Genomic DNA, 15,213 nt, shown 5'->3' on the forward strand with positions numbered 1-15,213 from the left:
GAAGACTGGTTGGTCTGCCGACTTTGTTAGTAAAAGTAAAGCACTCTGCAATATGCTCTGCTGCCTCGTTATTATTAGGCCCTGGTACATACACTAGGAATATGGTTATTCGACCAAATTCACACGGCAGATTAAAGGGTCTAAAACATACAACCAAAGTCTCATAGTCCGGGGTACAAGTCACACTTCAATTATGGTAAACTGCGATGACCAGTTCTTATCAACATACATACATACAGAGTCCTCCACCAACCAATTTCCGTGATTTGACCTTGTCTCTGTCGGCTCGTATTGTGGTCAATCCCTCAATATATCCACACTATGATTTTCATTCAGCCATGTTTCAGTAAAACAGATGAGATTACTGGTCTGATTAATCCAATGAATGCTTTCTGATATTTCTCAATTCAAACCGTTGTTTTATTAATATTACCACTTGAGACATGGGAAACTTGATTTAAATATAAATTAACAAATAATTAAGATGCAGTAACTCTGACATTTTGTTTTAAGTAATTTTATTCAACTTTAATAATCAAAAAGATCCATGCCATGTGCATAATGTATGGGAGCATATGAAGACAGTGTTGCCTGGCTCAAATGAAATAAACTCGATGTAATGCATTAAGAGGAGAGTCACAATCTTCTTGCAAACTTTATGACTTTTATACCATATTGATAAAAAGATTACAGCACCCATGAGTTCAAAACTATGTAAAACCTTTTCTATAATGAGATAATGGTAACAATTTACAATAAGGTTCATTAGTTAATATTAGCTAATAATGAACAATACTTCTACAGCATTTATTAATCTTTGTTAATTTCAACATTTACTAATACGTTATTAAAATATTGTTAACATTAGTTAATGCACTGTGAACTAACATGAACAAAGATTTTTATTAACTAACATTAGATACGATTAATAAATACAGTAACAAATGTATTGCTCATGGTTAGTTCATGTTAGTAAATACATTAACTAATGTTAACCAATGAACCTTGTTGTAAAGTGGGTTACACTTCATTTTAAGGCGTCATTGTTACAGTGTAATTATATATTAGTACTGAGTAATATTAATTAACTACATGTACTTAATATAGGGTTAGGGTTTGGTTGAGTGTTAGTTGCATGTAATTATGCATAATTTACTGTTATTACTATGGTAAGTACATGTAACAAAGACACTGTAAAATAAAGTGTTACCGAGATAATAAATTATCCAATATGTCCACTTATCTAGTAACAATATTGCAATGTTTCTGAATTTGCTTCATTCATTCTGTCCTACTTATGTCTTCATGCCATATTTTGTGAATCGGTTTACAACGTTGGGCAAGAAATAAATCCCTATATTCCCCCAAACACACTCAATACTCGAACCAAAGAACTCTTACCGTTGAAGTCCCACCATTAAACACTCTTTATTCGTACTTTCTCAGCGCCTGACATCCGCCTAGACCTTGTTTCCGCCAACCAATAACAGCAGACAATGCCCACAGACGGACAACGAATCTTTCCAAGTGGGATTGTTCTGAAAACTGCTCCATTAGAAGCTGGTTACTTCCAGAAGAGGATGTTCCAGAACATCAGCCAGCAGGGGTAAACGAACAGGGCTAACAGCGGGTACACGAGCGAGCCGTAGAGCGAGTGATCCAGAATGCCCTGCGAGATGACGGAGAGGAACAGCATCCAGCCCTCGTTGATGCTGACGGGCACCTCGATGAGCTCCTGGTAGATGAAGACGCAGTAGAGGATGGTGAAGGCAGGACTGAGCAGCACCATCACCACAGCACTCAGAGCTCTGACACACGAAACACAGCATTAGAGGACAACAGGCACAGGAAAAACTGTTAATAACTCACTAGCTGTTTGATTCGAGACATATAATTTGGTTATGTCTTAGGGGACGTTTACAGGAGAACGATATGGTTAAAACAGAGACGTTTCTTTGAGTTTCCCGCGTACAGACGACACCAGTCAAAACAATCGGATCCGCAAAAACGGCTAAAAACGCTGTATTCTGCTGCCTGGCCAGTAGGTGGCGATGAAACACTATAGACTGAACACGTAATACGCATGTGCATGACATCATCGTCTTCAGAGATTCACGTTTTTGTTGTTTACACAGAGACCGGTTTTCAAAAACGTGCACTTTGAAACCCGCTTTCAGGCACCCAAAACTAGGGATGCACCGATCCGATACTGCCATTTTTGCCGGATCGGGTATCGGTCAGACGAGGCCGATCCAAATCCGATATTGTGCGTATACTATATTGTGTTATTGTTAGCCCCACAAAAGGCACAAAAACATTATAAAGCACCATAAAGTTTTCATACACTATATTACAAGTATTCTGAAGCCATTATATAGTAGCCTATAATGTGTGATAGAAATGAACATTTAAGTCATTAAATTCAAGATCACATAAACTTTTCCCTCCGCTGCGGCTGTCAAGGCTTATTTATACTTCTGTGTCGGACCTACGCTGGAGCCTCTACGCTATACACTACGCGTTGTTTTTCATTTATACTTCTGCGTCGTTGTCCGCGTTGACGCGCTATTACACATGCAGAGGGAACATGTGAAACCTGAGGGAGGGCTTCTAGCAGACCAATCACAGCGCTTGCGTCCGCGTAGAATTGACGCGCTGTTACATTTTTGGAGAGGTGCACGTCACGGTACACCGAAGGGTACGCGTGCTACACACAGCCTACGACGTAGCTACGGCGTGAGTTCGACGCAGAAGTAAAAATTGGGCTTCAGTCATTCTTCATTCAACGCGTCGCGAATGCGACAAAATTTTACTGCTGAATTATCCACTAATCTAGTTTATAATAGCATTTTTGTCAGATTATGATCATATATTTTTTTTATTTGTTGTTTTTCTTTATAATGAAGTTGTCTGTATTAAGTAGATTGTGTTTAACACACAAAAAAGTGATTATCAGTTCAACACACAAGAGAGTTATATAAATTCTACTTGATTTAAAAACAACTGAGCAGGTATCGGATCGGTATCGGTCGATACTCAGAATTTTTGGAATCGGATCGGATCGATTCTGAAAAAAATGGTATCGGTGCATCCCTACCCAAAACACAATGCGTTTTGGCCGTTCATTTACACGACAACAAAGTTTTACGTTTTTAGTTGAAGACTGTTATGTAAACAGCCCCTAAACTTGTATTAAGAGTATTTTCAGCAGTTATCGGTATTGCTGACCACAGACTGATGAGGCAATGAAATCAACATGTAACGTTAATACTGCAATGTGTAAGATTGACAGCTAGTGGTGGAAATCGGTACTGCAGTCCAAATTAAAAACATCAGAGAGAGTTGTTTCCCTGCCTCCTCAGACTCGACGCTCACATGGGTTGCCAGATTGAGAACACGGAACAGGAACAAGCGCAATTGACAATGAAAGTTAATCATTAAGTTAATTTAGTTAATTTAGCCAAGTCAATTAGGCGACGCACGTTCAACTGGTTAAAACTGCATATTTAAACATTCTTAGAAACATTTGACACAACTCAACTAAATATATAACATTGTTCTAGTGGTTTTCAGAAATTTTTACCAAAAATCTTACATAGTGTGGCTTTAATGCATCTAAAAGTATAAAATCTGCTGATCATGATGGTAAAATATCAGTATCCGCTTGTGACAGCCAAATGAGGAACGGATCACATGTGATGTTGTTAAGTTAAGCTACATTGTTGTGTTTGAAGAGATGCACACAGGGCCTAAAACAAACTTTTTGCCACACCTGACAATGGCCGGTGGCTTAAGAAAATGTTACCGGTCATGAAACTTTTTTTAGAAAAAAGGCAGTAATGCCACCAAAATTTTAGATACCAGTGAAAATTCACAATTCTCTATTGCAACTTCAATACCACAGCTAAACCTACTAGCCCAAATAATATAAATGTAAAACATTAAAGACAAGTAAACACTCAGTAATAATAGTCTGCATATTCTTCACTGTATAAATTAAACATCTTATTCATTAATTAATTATTGTTAAAGTTACAAAAGTCAAGAGCAGCGAGGGATTTTTTCTTGATTAACATTAAAAAACACAGACGGCAGCAGGAATATTAGGCTGCTGTCACTTTAAGAGCGAATGCAGAAATATACTGATCTAATATACTGATACAGGTACTTTCTCAACTGTTTGTGTTCACTTAAGTCATAACCGACTATGTTTACTAGGGTACTCAATTTTTTTATTTTTTTTTACATAATTTTGTGTGAATTGGTCGCTCAAGTGCAAGAAGACGTGAAGGAGAGCTCAGTTGTCTGTAACACAATGAACTCTCTTTTGTGTCTTCTTGCACTTGAATATTTAAACGATCAAGGTATAAACCTTTGTGTTAATGTTACAGACAAACTGACAAGTGACATTGTTTCATATACTCGCCAACGCCGAATTTTACTTGCGTTTGGTGATATGTGCATATATATAACAAGGGAATGTTTTTCAATTTGATGTTCATTATAATGGCCAGTGGGTCTTAGTATAAGCAAGAAAAGATTTGCTTATACAGTAATTTCAACAAATTCTGTCACATTTTCACCTAAATTGCCTCAGATTATCTTCAGAGCATGCCTGACAAATATAAAAGAGTGTTTGCTGAAACTGTTTTGTACTTGGGCATGTGTGGCGTGATGCTGGCGGTGATGGGCACCAGTGTGACGGCCAAGATGAAGCCCAGAGAGAAGTTAATGAGGGCTGTGCAGCCCAACAACACTGCTAGATAGAGCAAAGCCGTCAGTTTCAGCACTTTCCAGCCCTGCTCTGTTCCCTCTCCAGACAACAACCTGTCACAGACAGAAAACACATGATCAGTGTTGGTGAATAAACATCTGGCACAGTGTGAAATGCATTAAGGCCCGGTATACTTCATTTTCCGTGTTCCGCTAAGCTTTCGAAGTATACTCAACCGTGGATGGATGAGTATTTATTTTCTGTACTCTACCAGACGCCAGATGGCAGCACTGAGTCACGTCACTTACAGGACATTCGCTCGCAAGCATAGAAGAAGAAAAGTAGCGGATCTGCCATTGCATTCAAAGTTTAGAACAAGAACCAGAACAAAAACGATGGAGAATGATATCCTGCTTTGTGATGTTGTGTTTAGAGACAGAGCTGCCGAATGACAAGGTGTACAAGCAAACAATAACCCAGAACTAAGTTTTTATAAGCTCCCGAACCGTAAAAAAACGAGCATTTAAGGACACAAAAGTGGATACAGGCAATAAGACGTGAAGCATCAGCTGGAAGAATGGGTAAATTGTGTATAAAATATTTCTGTAAGCTAAGCTATGCTGATTACGTTCCCCTCCAGTGGGCGTAAGTTAGTTCTCAATGTAATATGACTCTGTATCTACTTTTGTGTCCTTAAACGCTTGTTTTTTGGGGTCGACAGCTTACACAAACTTAGGTCTGGGTGTTTTAGCTTGTTTGCTGTACACCTTGTCACACAGCAGCTTTTAGACATTGTTTTGTTTTTTGTTATAAGCCAGAAATGACAAGAAGGCAGCTTCTCGCAATACAAAGTCAATAGAGAGGGTTGGGTTGTTTCCCCCCAGTTGGCGTGGTTTTCAGATTATGACGCGTGCCGCTCTGTCTCTATGTGAACGCTAACCGGACCAGGAGTACTTTTGAACCAAGCGAACTGAACTACAAGTGTGAACACACCCTAAAACTTTAAAATTAGGACTATATCTTGAGGAATTTGTATAAAATAGTTTGAAAACATGTTTCTATCACAAACATAGTCTCAGCCTCAGACGTCACGCCCACGAACCGTTGGCTGAACGTCTGATGCATACGGCACACTTTTCAGGAGTTTTGAAGTCGTGATCTGATTGGCTGAATTCTACAGGATGTCCGGGAGATGTGTGTGTCGCGTTCTTTATCAGTCCGCCTGGAAACAAATGCCGTGACGCCAAAACCCCTCGTGGAAGAAGAAAGCCATTGTGTTTACAACCGTGACAATAAACGCTTACCAGGATCAACTAAACGCTGGATTTTCAAAAGTGTGAGAAATTCGCGGCTCCATTGTTGCAGTAAACTCACACAACGTCCTTGAATGAATAATTTATTAGATGCACGCCGGTCTGTTATTGTAGGGTCATCGACATTATATCGTCACGCCCCTAAACATGACGCGGAACAAAACGAACTGTGATTGGTTGCGTTACATGTCAGTCAAACGTGCTCTTGGGCGATCCTTGACCAAGAAAAGCTGCGATAGAGTCCAGACCTTCGGCCGTCAGTCTGAAGCTCTGGCTACGCGAGACTACTCTCTCTTTAGCTCTTTCTGCACTCTTTTTGATTACACACCAGTACATCACAACTGCCACCTAGTGGACTCTTCCGTCTCAACATTCACCTCGCACATGCACTGCTGTATGCGTACCATCCACGTGGACCCTCCCGATGATGAGAACTACGTGAAGTATACGTCGGGCTTTCAGAAGAGTTAGTGTGTGTACCGTTGTGTGTTGTGTGGCAGGGCTAGGCCTGCGGTATAGATGGCAATAGCAGTGAGCACCACAGCTTCAGTTTCAGACACAGGGAAGTGCTCGACTGCGATCTCCTGCAGATGAACAGGTAGCAGGTACAGCGCCACACCTGTCAGGTGACTTATCACCACTGGGGTCAACACTGACAACACACCCGGACCCGGCGGCTAAAGAGAAACACAGGAAACAAACATTACGCTACGAGGAACTGGGAATCAATCCCCGAATCTGATACATTAAACATAGCTTTAAATGAAACAAAGTGAACACCGTAACATAGTGTCGGCCCAGATCCGGGATGTGTGGGATCCACGTGTACCAACCAGATGTGGGCTGAATCTGGGCCGACTCTATGTTGCTTTCTCGGCATGTAACAATTATAGTGAAGCAGAATGAAAAACAAATAGCCGAGGCAGAATTGTATTAATCTGGAACTGACTGGATTGTGAAAAATGGAGCGAGACCTCAATGTAAAAAAAACTTGACTCTAAAAAAATGTCAATTACTCCCAAATTTAACCTCCTCACGACCAGTGTTATTTTAGTTTTATTAGGATTTTGAATTAGTTTTTATTGTTACATTTTTTAGTTTTCATGTTAATTTTAGTTTAATGATTAGTGATTTTGTTATGTGCTTTTGTCATTTTATTCAGGTTTTTTATATATATATATATATTGCTATTTAGCTTTATTTATTTCCATTTAATAATTGTAGTGCTTTAACTTAAACTTAAGTAACTCAGTTTATTGCCAAGGCAACATTTCAAATTTTCGTTTAAAGTTTTTGAACTAATCTTTATAAATTGTCTAATCAATTAAGTGAACGATAATAACCCTGTCACCAACACATACTCCAATCGAAACCATCTTTTTCAAACTGTCATCATTATATGTTATTAATGCTAGAAGCTTTTTTACATAAAAATTATCTGGCATTATTTACTGTGTAAGATCTTGGCCACATTTTAGAAGAGCATCACATGTAATATATAAATATAATGTTGACTGGAATTTTTGAATATCTCATGTTGTACTTCTAAAGACTGATGCATTTACAATTCTAATACAGATTTGTGCAAATAATATCTAATGTATTCATTTCAGCAATGCATGATTCTCAAGCTCAAAAGATGGAAAAAGAAACAAACTTTTCTGAAGTGATCAACAAGAAGCGAAATTGTAGTTTGTCTACAAATATGAAAGATTGCAGACGCTAAACAAGATTTTATTAAGATTTTGAGAATTCATTTTCTTATGATAGCTGATGCTTTCTTGTTATTGATGATGAATAATAGATAATAGATGAATGAACTTAACAGTTATTGAACCAAACTGAATCAACTCTGATTTCACCTGAATAATGGCTGCTTACTATTGTATTTCAGAGCTGCTTTACAGCAGATTTGAACTTATTATTTTAGATTTGAACTTTGTTTGCATCACTAATTATTTTCCTCTTTAACACTGTAAAGCTGTCAATCATCAATTCATGTCACTCATCTGTACTGTATAAAGTGGCATATAAATAAAGGTGACTTGACTTGTAATCTTACTTGATAACAGACATCCTAAAATATAATTAGGTATAATTTTATTTTCTTTGCTCAGATCTTCGAGAAGAGAGAGAATGCAGCAACTTATCCCACTGTCCTCATCAACATATTTATCAATTATCAACATTTAAATTCTATTCATTTCTTTAGGTGTAAAACTAAGTGTGAAACAAATGACTCTGTGCACCTTAAAATAACAGGAGACTTACTCGCTCTGCTTCACTGACTCCCTCGACCGCTGCCAGATCCGGCGTTCCCAGATGAACCCAGAGATCCAGCGCCTGACGGGAAATTAAGGATTCGAACAAACACATCATCCAATTCTGGTGAAAAATAGCGTTCGGTTCTGAATTTTGCTTCAGGTTTTGTTGGTTTTGTTCAGAAAAAAAAAGTTGCACCACAATAATTATTACACAAGCACATTTCCAATCAAGGTGAGGGAAAACAGTCCTTTGTCTAATTGTTAATAGTGTAGAGGATCATGAAGCCCGGCTCACACTGAAGTCCATTACAAACCAAGCAGCTTTTGTCAACATGGTGACTTTTGCCCTCGCCCGATCATGTTGATTCCTATTGAAATGACTGGATTTTTCCAAGGAAAATTTGACTCCACCTTTATACAATAAAATACAAAAAAAAATGCAGAATTTTGGTCGGTATACATAGTTCTGAATGGTTTCTAATAGAGAAAATTAAATTATATCCACACTGATTTGATTGAACTGTACATTCGATTCAATTATCTGTTCATAATTGCTTAATGTTTGTTTACATTGCTATTTATCAGTAAGAGTTTCTTGCCTTCCTCATGTTCATTTAGTGGAGTCTTTGAAAAGTAGAAAACTGTCCGTTGTTCCTGTATTTGAGGGGCTGTTCACACGACACAGTTTTCAACTAAAAACGTAAAACTTATTATGCGCACGGGTTTTGAAAACGGGTTTCAAAGTGGACGTTTTTTAAAACAGTCTCCGTGTAAACAGCAGACACGTGAATCTCTGAAGACGATGACGTCAGGCACATGCGCATTAGGTGTTCAGTCTATAGCAGGGTTTCTCAAACTCGGTCCTGGAGGGCCGCTGTCCTGCAGAGTTTAGCTCCAACTCTGATCAAACACACCTGAGCAAGCTAATCAAGGTCTTCAGGATCACTAGAAACTCACAGGTAAGTGTGTTTGATCAGGGTTGGAGCTAAACTCTGCAGGACAGCGGCCCTCCGGGACCGAGTTTGAGGAACCCTGGTCTATAGTGTTTCATCACCACCTACTGGCCTGGCAGCAGAATACAGCGTTTTTAGTCGTTTTTGACAATGGTGTCATCTGTACGCGGAAAAATCAAAGGAAAAACTTCTCAGTTTTAAGCATATCGTTGTCGTGTAAACGTACCCCTTAGTTGCTGCTGTCGAAGGGATTTAAGACTGTTTGGTGTTTTGGTTATTCATTAATAAATAACTAGACCCAGTCCTTACAGATGATTAAATGCAAGCGCACAGACTGAAAAGGATACTCGAAGCAGTAAGATGACTGCCAGGAGGCCAAACGCCGGCATATAGTAGCCAATGGACACAAACCGAGAGAGAGAGGGCAAAAGGTAAAGGAAATATGACTGATGAAGACGCTCCAGGAGATTGTTCAGTTTACGGGCCATTCCCTCCAACAATCTGAGAAGAAGAACAAATAAGGATGGATTAAAGCAATGGATGGTCAATTTATCCGATTAGCCCAATACTGCCTTCAACCTTGATCCTCAAGTAAGAACAATTGCCATAAAACAGTGCTTGACTGCTTAGTATGGGCCATGGCTCTTAAAAGTAAAATGGTTTTGACATCAATAGTGAATTTCTTGTGTAATACAAGGGGTGTGCACGAATATTCACATTTTTGAATATTCGATCTGTAATTATTATTCGAAAAATTAAATACTATTTGAATTTTACTATGTTTGCTTTGTGTCTCTGCAACGTCTGTCAGCGCATTGCATTTTCTCACTCGAGCATGTGGATATTATTGTTTTTCTTAACATGAACGTGAAACAATATAAACATGATGACCATATGCTGACTCGAGTGTACGTTCTGTCCGATAACTGTCATAATCTGCTTTATTAGCGTTTTTTTCAATTCCCGCTGCTTGAATTTACATACTTTTGTTATCTATATATTGGTTTTGTTTAGGCTTACACATATTATTAATGTTTTCAACTAAAAGAAAACCTTAAGATATATCGTAAGCTTGTTGTGTATATTGCCTAACCATAGCTTGTTTAGAAATGGTGATAAAAACGTAAAAAAAAAACCTCATTAAACGTCATTTAAATAAACGAATATTTGAATATTCAATTCTTATGAGCCCGAATTTTAGAATACAATATTTTAGAAAAGTGCCCATCCCTAGAACAAACCCAACCTGCCAATGGTGGTGGCATCCATCTTGTAGTGTCTGAAACTGTTGATGCCCCGAATAGAGGCGGCTTCGATGTGGTATCGCAGGAAGAGGCCGTGATCCCCCCACGAGCGCCCACACGCCTGCTTTAACACCATCAGCATCATGGTCTGAGCCGCGTGTGTGTAGCCCTCCGCCGTGTCCCAGTCGTTCCTCTGGAGCTGTGGAGACACAAGCAATCCTGACGTGTTCAGCAAGCAGTGTCTCGTTTGCATAAACTCTGGAGAACAGTGAGCGTCTGAAATCAATCTATAAATTCGTTTGAAAATACGCAGTTGAGGCTCGCTGTCGTGAACATTGAGCTTCTGATCCAAACTTCTTCTCCCGAAGCAAACGCAGCCACATATCGCAAACATGATTCTGAGCTGTTCACATATACAGTCAAAACAAAATTATTCAGACACCAGATATATATTTTTTGATATTTTTTTACTAGTGTGTGCAGGACACTATAGTTCATTTATGTAAGTGAGGATAGCAAATTAAAGTAAACTGTGACGTATAATACCCCAAAATTCTTCATACAGTGACTACCAGTAAAATTTATTTAAAAAAAATCTGGGACCAAAAATGATGATTCAGACACTTTGACCTGATCATGTTTTGCTTACGTGTTTTTTCTTTAATTGCTAATTCGACATTTTTACGCCACAGACTGAATAGAATTAAGCATTGCTTGGTAATTGTTTGATATTTACTAAACTATAGCGGATAAACTGTGATAATGTGAGAAATGTTGAAGGTGTCTGAATAAAGATTGGTTCGACAATAACTGCCTCTAAAATCTAGACTTCAAGACATCAGAACAGATATTCTCGTATTCTTCAGGTGTGTGGATTGATTGTGTACATTTGCCAGGAGAATAAATGTTGAAATATGTGTTATTTAGTGTGTTTTTACACGAGATTAATATCAGCAGGGTGATTTTTTGAAGAGTAGAGGCTGTAGTCAGGTTAAGGATGGGCAATAAAACATTAACTGTTTGTGTCAGGCAAGTGTATAGTGATTAGGTGCGTCCAAAATCACATACTTGTGCACTATTCTACGCCATTTTGTAGTATAATAGTGCGAGCAGTGCGTTCACACTGAAAATTTCAAAACGAAAAAGTGCACTTTAAATACCCGGATGATTCACTTATTTAACCGTAAAAAAACGAATTGTGGAACATTAGACACTTCATGCACTCAACAGTCACAGCTTTAATCACGTATGGAGGGGGAGGGGCATCAGACTCCAATGTTGAAAGACAAAAATAAAAAACTTATAAAGTTCACGGTTGAGTACATAGTGTGTAAGTGCATAGTGCGTCGATTCGGACACAGCTATAGTCTTTTTGCTAGTTACATTAGCATATACAACCGTTAACCACAAATATAAATAGGGTATGCACGATATATCGGCCACCATATCCGTATCGGCTGATATATTACAGATAAATAATGGATTATTTCCTTCAGTTGACACACTTCAGATGCGCACTGGTCAACATGATGGTTTTTAATTGCTTGAAATATGATTGAAATCACTTCAAAAAAGAAAATACAGTTAAGTGCAACATTTTCGGTCATATAGGCTACATACAATTACAACGAGAACATCATTATAATTGTGTGTTTGGGACATGGCTTCTACTGTTTATAGCCTCCAACACGCAGCGTTTCTGTAACTCTCCAAAGCACGTGGATATGAGGCACACGATTGGCTGTTGGTTGCTAGGCATCTAGCCGTAACATTGTAACGCCAAATCCTTAATTATGAATATAAGTTCTATATAACATAATGACAGTGTAATGTAAGACTGTTTAATTTCTAATAGGCGGCTGCATATATATATATAAAAAAAAAACACCTAACCCTTAAAAAAATGCGAACAAAAGGTTATAATCTAACTGGGAGTTCCCCAGCCTACCTTCCCCTGAATGGTGCAGAGCACTCCTAGCTTCTGGCAGAAGGCGTGGAAGAGGTTGGCCAGGTCCAGGTTGGGCAGCTGCCCGTTGAGCCCCTCCAGGACCAGGTCCAGGCTGGTGATGACGTCACTGCTGAGCTCCAGCGAGAGGGCGGCTTGAATCGACCCAGCGCGGCCCTGCAGGGGCGAGTACTGCATCCCTGAAGCAGAGAGAGAGAGAGCCGGGACAATGACCACAGACACAGCTGGCGAAAAGGGCTAGAATGAGTGCAATGTGAAATTAGTAGCGGTGTGACGAGATCTCACGAGACTAAAATGTAACGAGATTTCTCGTCGAGTGAAAAGCTGATTCCCGATATCACCATGATGGAGCGTGACACCGTGTCCTAACTACACACGCTGCGATACGCGATAAAAGGCGTCTTTTCCATGTTAATCAGAGTTTTTGTGCTAACCAACCGCGACGGCGACACACGACGATTCTATTTTAGAAACGGTTTCTATTTTTTTGCGACGTTGCGCTGGAACAACAAACACAAAGTGTGGCAATGGTAATCTCAGGTACTGTTTATGTGCTTTATTTAATGTTAAAAGCCAGTAATGTGACTTTGAATATCAGTTAGTGCTCCAGATTTGTAGCTGTAAAAGCAACAATGGATAATTCACCTCAGATCTTGAAATTAAACAAATGGAAACAAGAACGTTAAAACTGTGAACAAACAAGTGTATTCTTTGACAAAGATTGCTTCAGTAACTCAGTAGCCTATGTATTTTTAATAATGTTTAAATGCTGTAATAGTTGTGAATTTGATTATCTAGCCTATTTATCCATTTGCTTGCTGCGAGACTCCGCCCACACGCTGTTCTGATTGGCTGTGGGTTTTGATTGATTCTGACGCATCTCGCAGTCGCGCCGCGTCTAGTGTGGACAGACTACTATTTGTCGCTGGAATCTTATCGCGTCGCGTCTGGTTAGGACACGGTGTGCGGGTGAAATTAGCATAGAATATGTCACCGCTACATTCACATTACACTGTCGTTTTGATCAAAATAAAGACCATTGTAAAGTATTGTAAACGTCTGCTCTGCTCATCCAGCATGAGTTGCAGTCGCACACGGTGCAGCAGGAATCACAGTTCACTGATCGCACTGAGTACGTGTCTCGTCCATAGACTGTAAAAAAAGATGGACGACGCCCCTTCGCTCTCTTCCATTGGCGAGAAGTGAAGCCGCCATTGTCCCGATATGGCGCTGACATCTTGGGACTTGAGTCTGCGCAGTTGCGATTTCGGGACCAGACATGCGCAGTAGTGAGCAGGAAGTAAAGCCGCGAAATCGACGTCCCGCTCTGATCCCGCCCTCACTCTCGCTGAATCAATCGTAAGCACGCGCCTCTGCTGCAGAACAACACATTATGTCGGTGTGAAATAATTAATTATAGAAATTTAGTTATTACATTTATAGCTCCAATCTCCTCCGTTCTCCAAAGATCCCGAAAAAAAGCCTGTTGTTGCTTCAGTGACTACTTTGCTCAGAGAACCTGTCAATCACAGCTGTCAATCATGACGCCACAGCGCCATTTTTATAGCATCAAATAACTAACTAAAAACAAACTTATTTTAAAAACAAACACTTGAAATTACATCAGCGTGATGAAAACTACAGTAACCGACAGAAACTATCTTTGGAAAAAAGATATGTGAAGTGTAATTTAATTGTTTAGTTGGTCTCACGTCCCATTGAATAACACGGGGAGGCGGGGTTTATGAGCTATACTAGGACCGGTCACCGGGGGGCGATCGAGACGCTTTGGCTTCACTTTTCAGGGCTTGTGCGGCACGCTTGGTCTCGTCTCGTGAGATAAGCGTTTCATCACACCCCTAGAAATTTGTCATGACCTGAGAAATTTTTCATTTTTTATGACCTGAATCCAAAACGAAGACGTCTGTACACACCTGTAATGTTAGTGTGGTGGTATCCTTCCAGCCAGGCCTGCATGCCGATCAGATCGTGCTCGTTCACCAGGAAGATGATGTCTTTGGCCCAGTAAACCTGGTCTTTGGGGAAGAAGTGGATCAGTCAATTATTTAAAAAAGATGATCAATCTCATTGCAGAACATTGTGTTTTTAAAATTTTGAACACCTAAAGCAAACTTATCAAGAGGCACAGACTCAAATGCTTTATATAACCTTATAAAACAAACAAAATCTCTCTCTCAGAATTCACGACCATCTAGGGAAAACCCACTGTATATATGTATATATAATACATAGGCAAAAAAAGTCCTATAAACGGTTGCCCAATCAATGCTTATTAATCCTATTATTAATTATGCTGAACTGTAATTATTGCAGATATTTCGACATTTTTTAGTTTATCAATGCAAAACGAAACACATTATTTGGCAGGGTTTGGCCTGTAATTGTAGGGTTTGGCAATACAATTGCAAACATAAGAAGGAACCACCATTTTTTAACATTTTCCTTGATTTTTACAAGAAACTAGTTCAGGGAGATTTCTGGAGACCATATTTACCAAAAACATTCAACTTTGAATTCCCCAGGATGATGAATAGTAACGGAAATGGCCTAATTCCTTTATATTATATCTTGAACAAGATGCCCAATTTTCAATACTGTGTAAGAACTGATTCATGTAAAAACTGGTGCCAATCAAACACCAGGTGGTGCAATAAATATGATAAACACACCATAATGCTTTAAACAGCCGTTCTCAAATTTAAGCACATTTTTCATTGCCTCTTTTTTATGCATCACAG

At 39.2% G+C, this 15,213-nt stretch overlaps 1 protein-coding gene across 4 annotated transcripts in view; it reads right to left on the bottom strand.

The window, feature by feature from the left end:
* Nucleotides 1-501: 501 nt before the first annotated feature.
* Nucleotides 502-15,213, bottom strand: part of gpaa1 (glycosylphosphatidylinositol anchor attachment 1) — a 95,937-nt gene continuing 81,225 nt past the window's right edge. For all 4 annotated transcript variants that reach the window (XM_077242089.1, XM_077242086.1, XM_077242087.1 and 1 more), the window contains 8 exons: nt 14,389-14,490; nt 12,437-12,633; nt 10,491-10,687; nt 9,592-9,745; nt 8,299-8,370; nt 6,508-6,704; nt 4,657-4,827; nt 502-1,808 (listed from right to left, as the gene is read on the bottom strand). In XM_077242089.1, the coding sequence (XP_077098204.1) occupies nt 1,565-1,808; nt 4,657-4,827; nt 6,508-6,704; nt 8,299-8,370; nt 9,592-9,745; nt 10,491-10,687; nt 12,437-12,633; nt 14,389-14,490 (1,334 nt within the window). In that variant the 3' untranslated portion in view covers nt 502-1,564. The remainder of the gene's footprint in view (nt 1,809-4,656; nt 4,828-6,507; nt 6,705-8,298; nt 8,371-9,591; nt 9,746-10,490; nt 10,688-12,436; nt 12,634-14,388; nt 14,491-15,213) is intronic.

This window comes from Siphateles boraxobius, unplaced genomic scaffold, assembly GCF_051911475.1.
Source record: "Siphateles boraxobius isolate OS27281-9 unplaced genomic scaffold, OSU_SipBor_1 25, whole genome shotgun sequence".
Classification (NCBI taxonomy): Eukaryota; Metazoa; Chordata; class Actinopteri; order Cypriniformes; family Leuciscidae; genus Siphateles; species Siphateles boraxobius.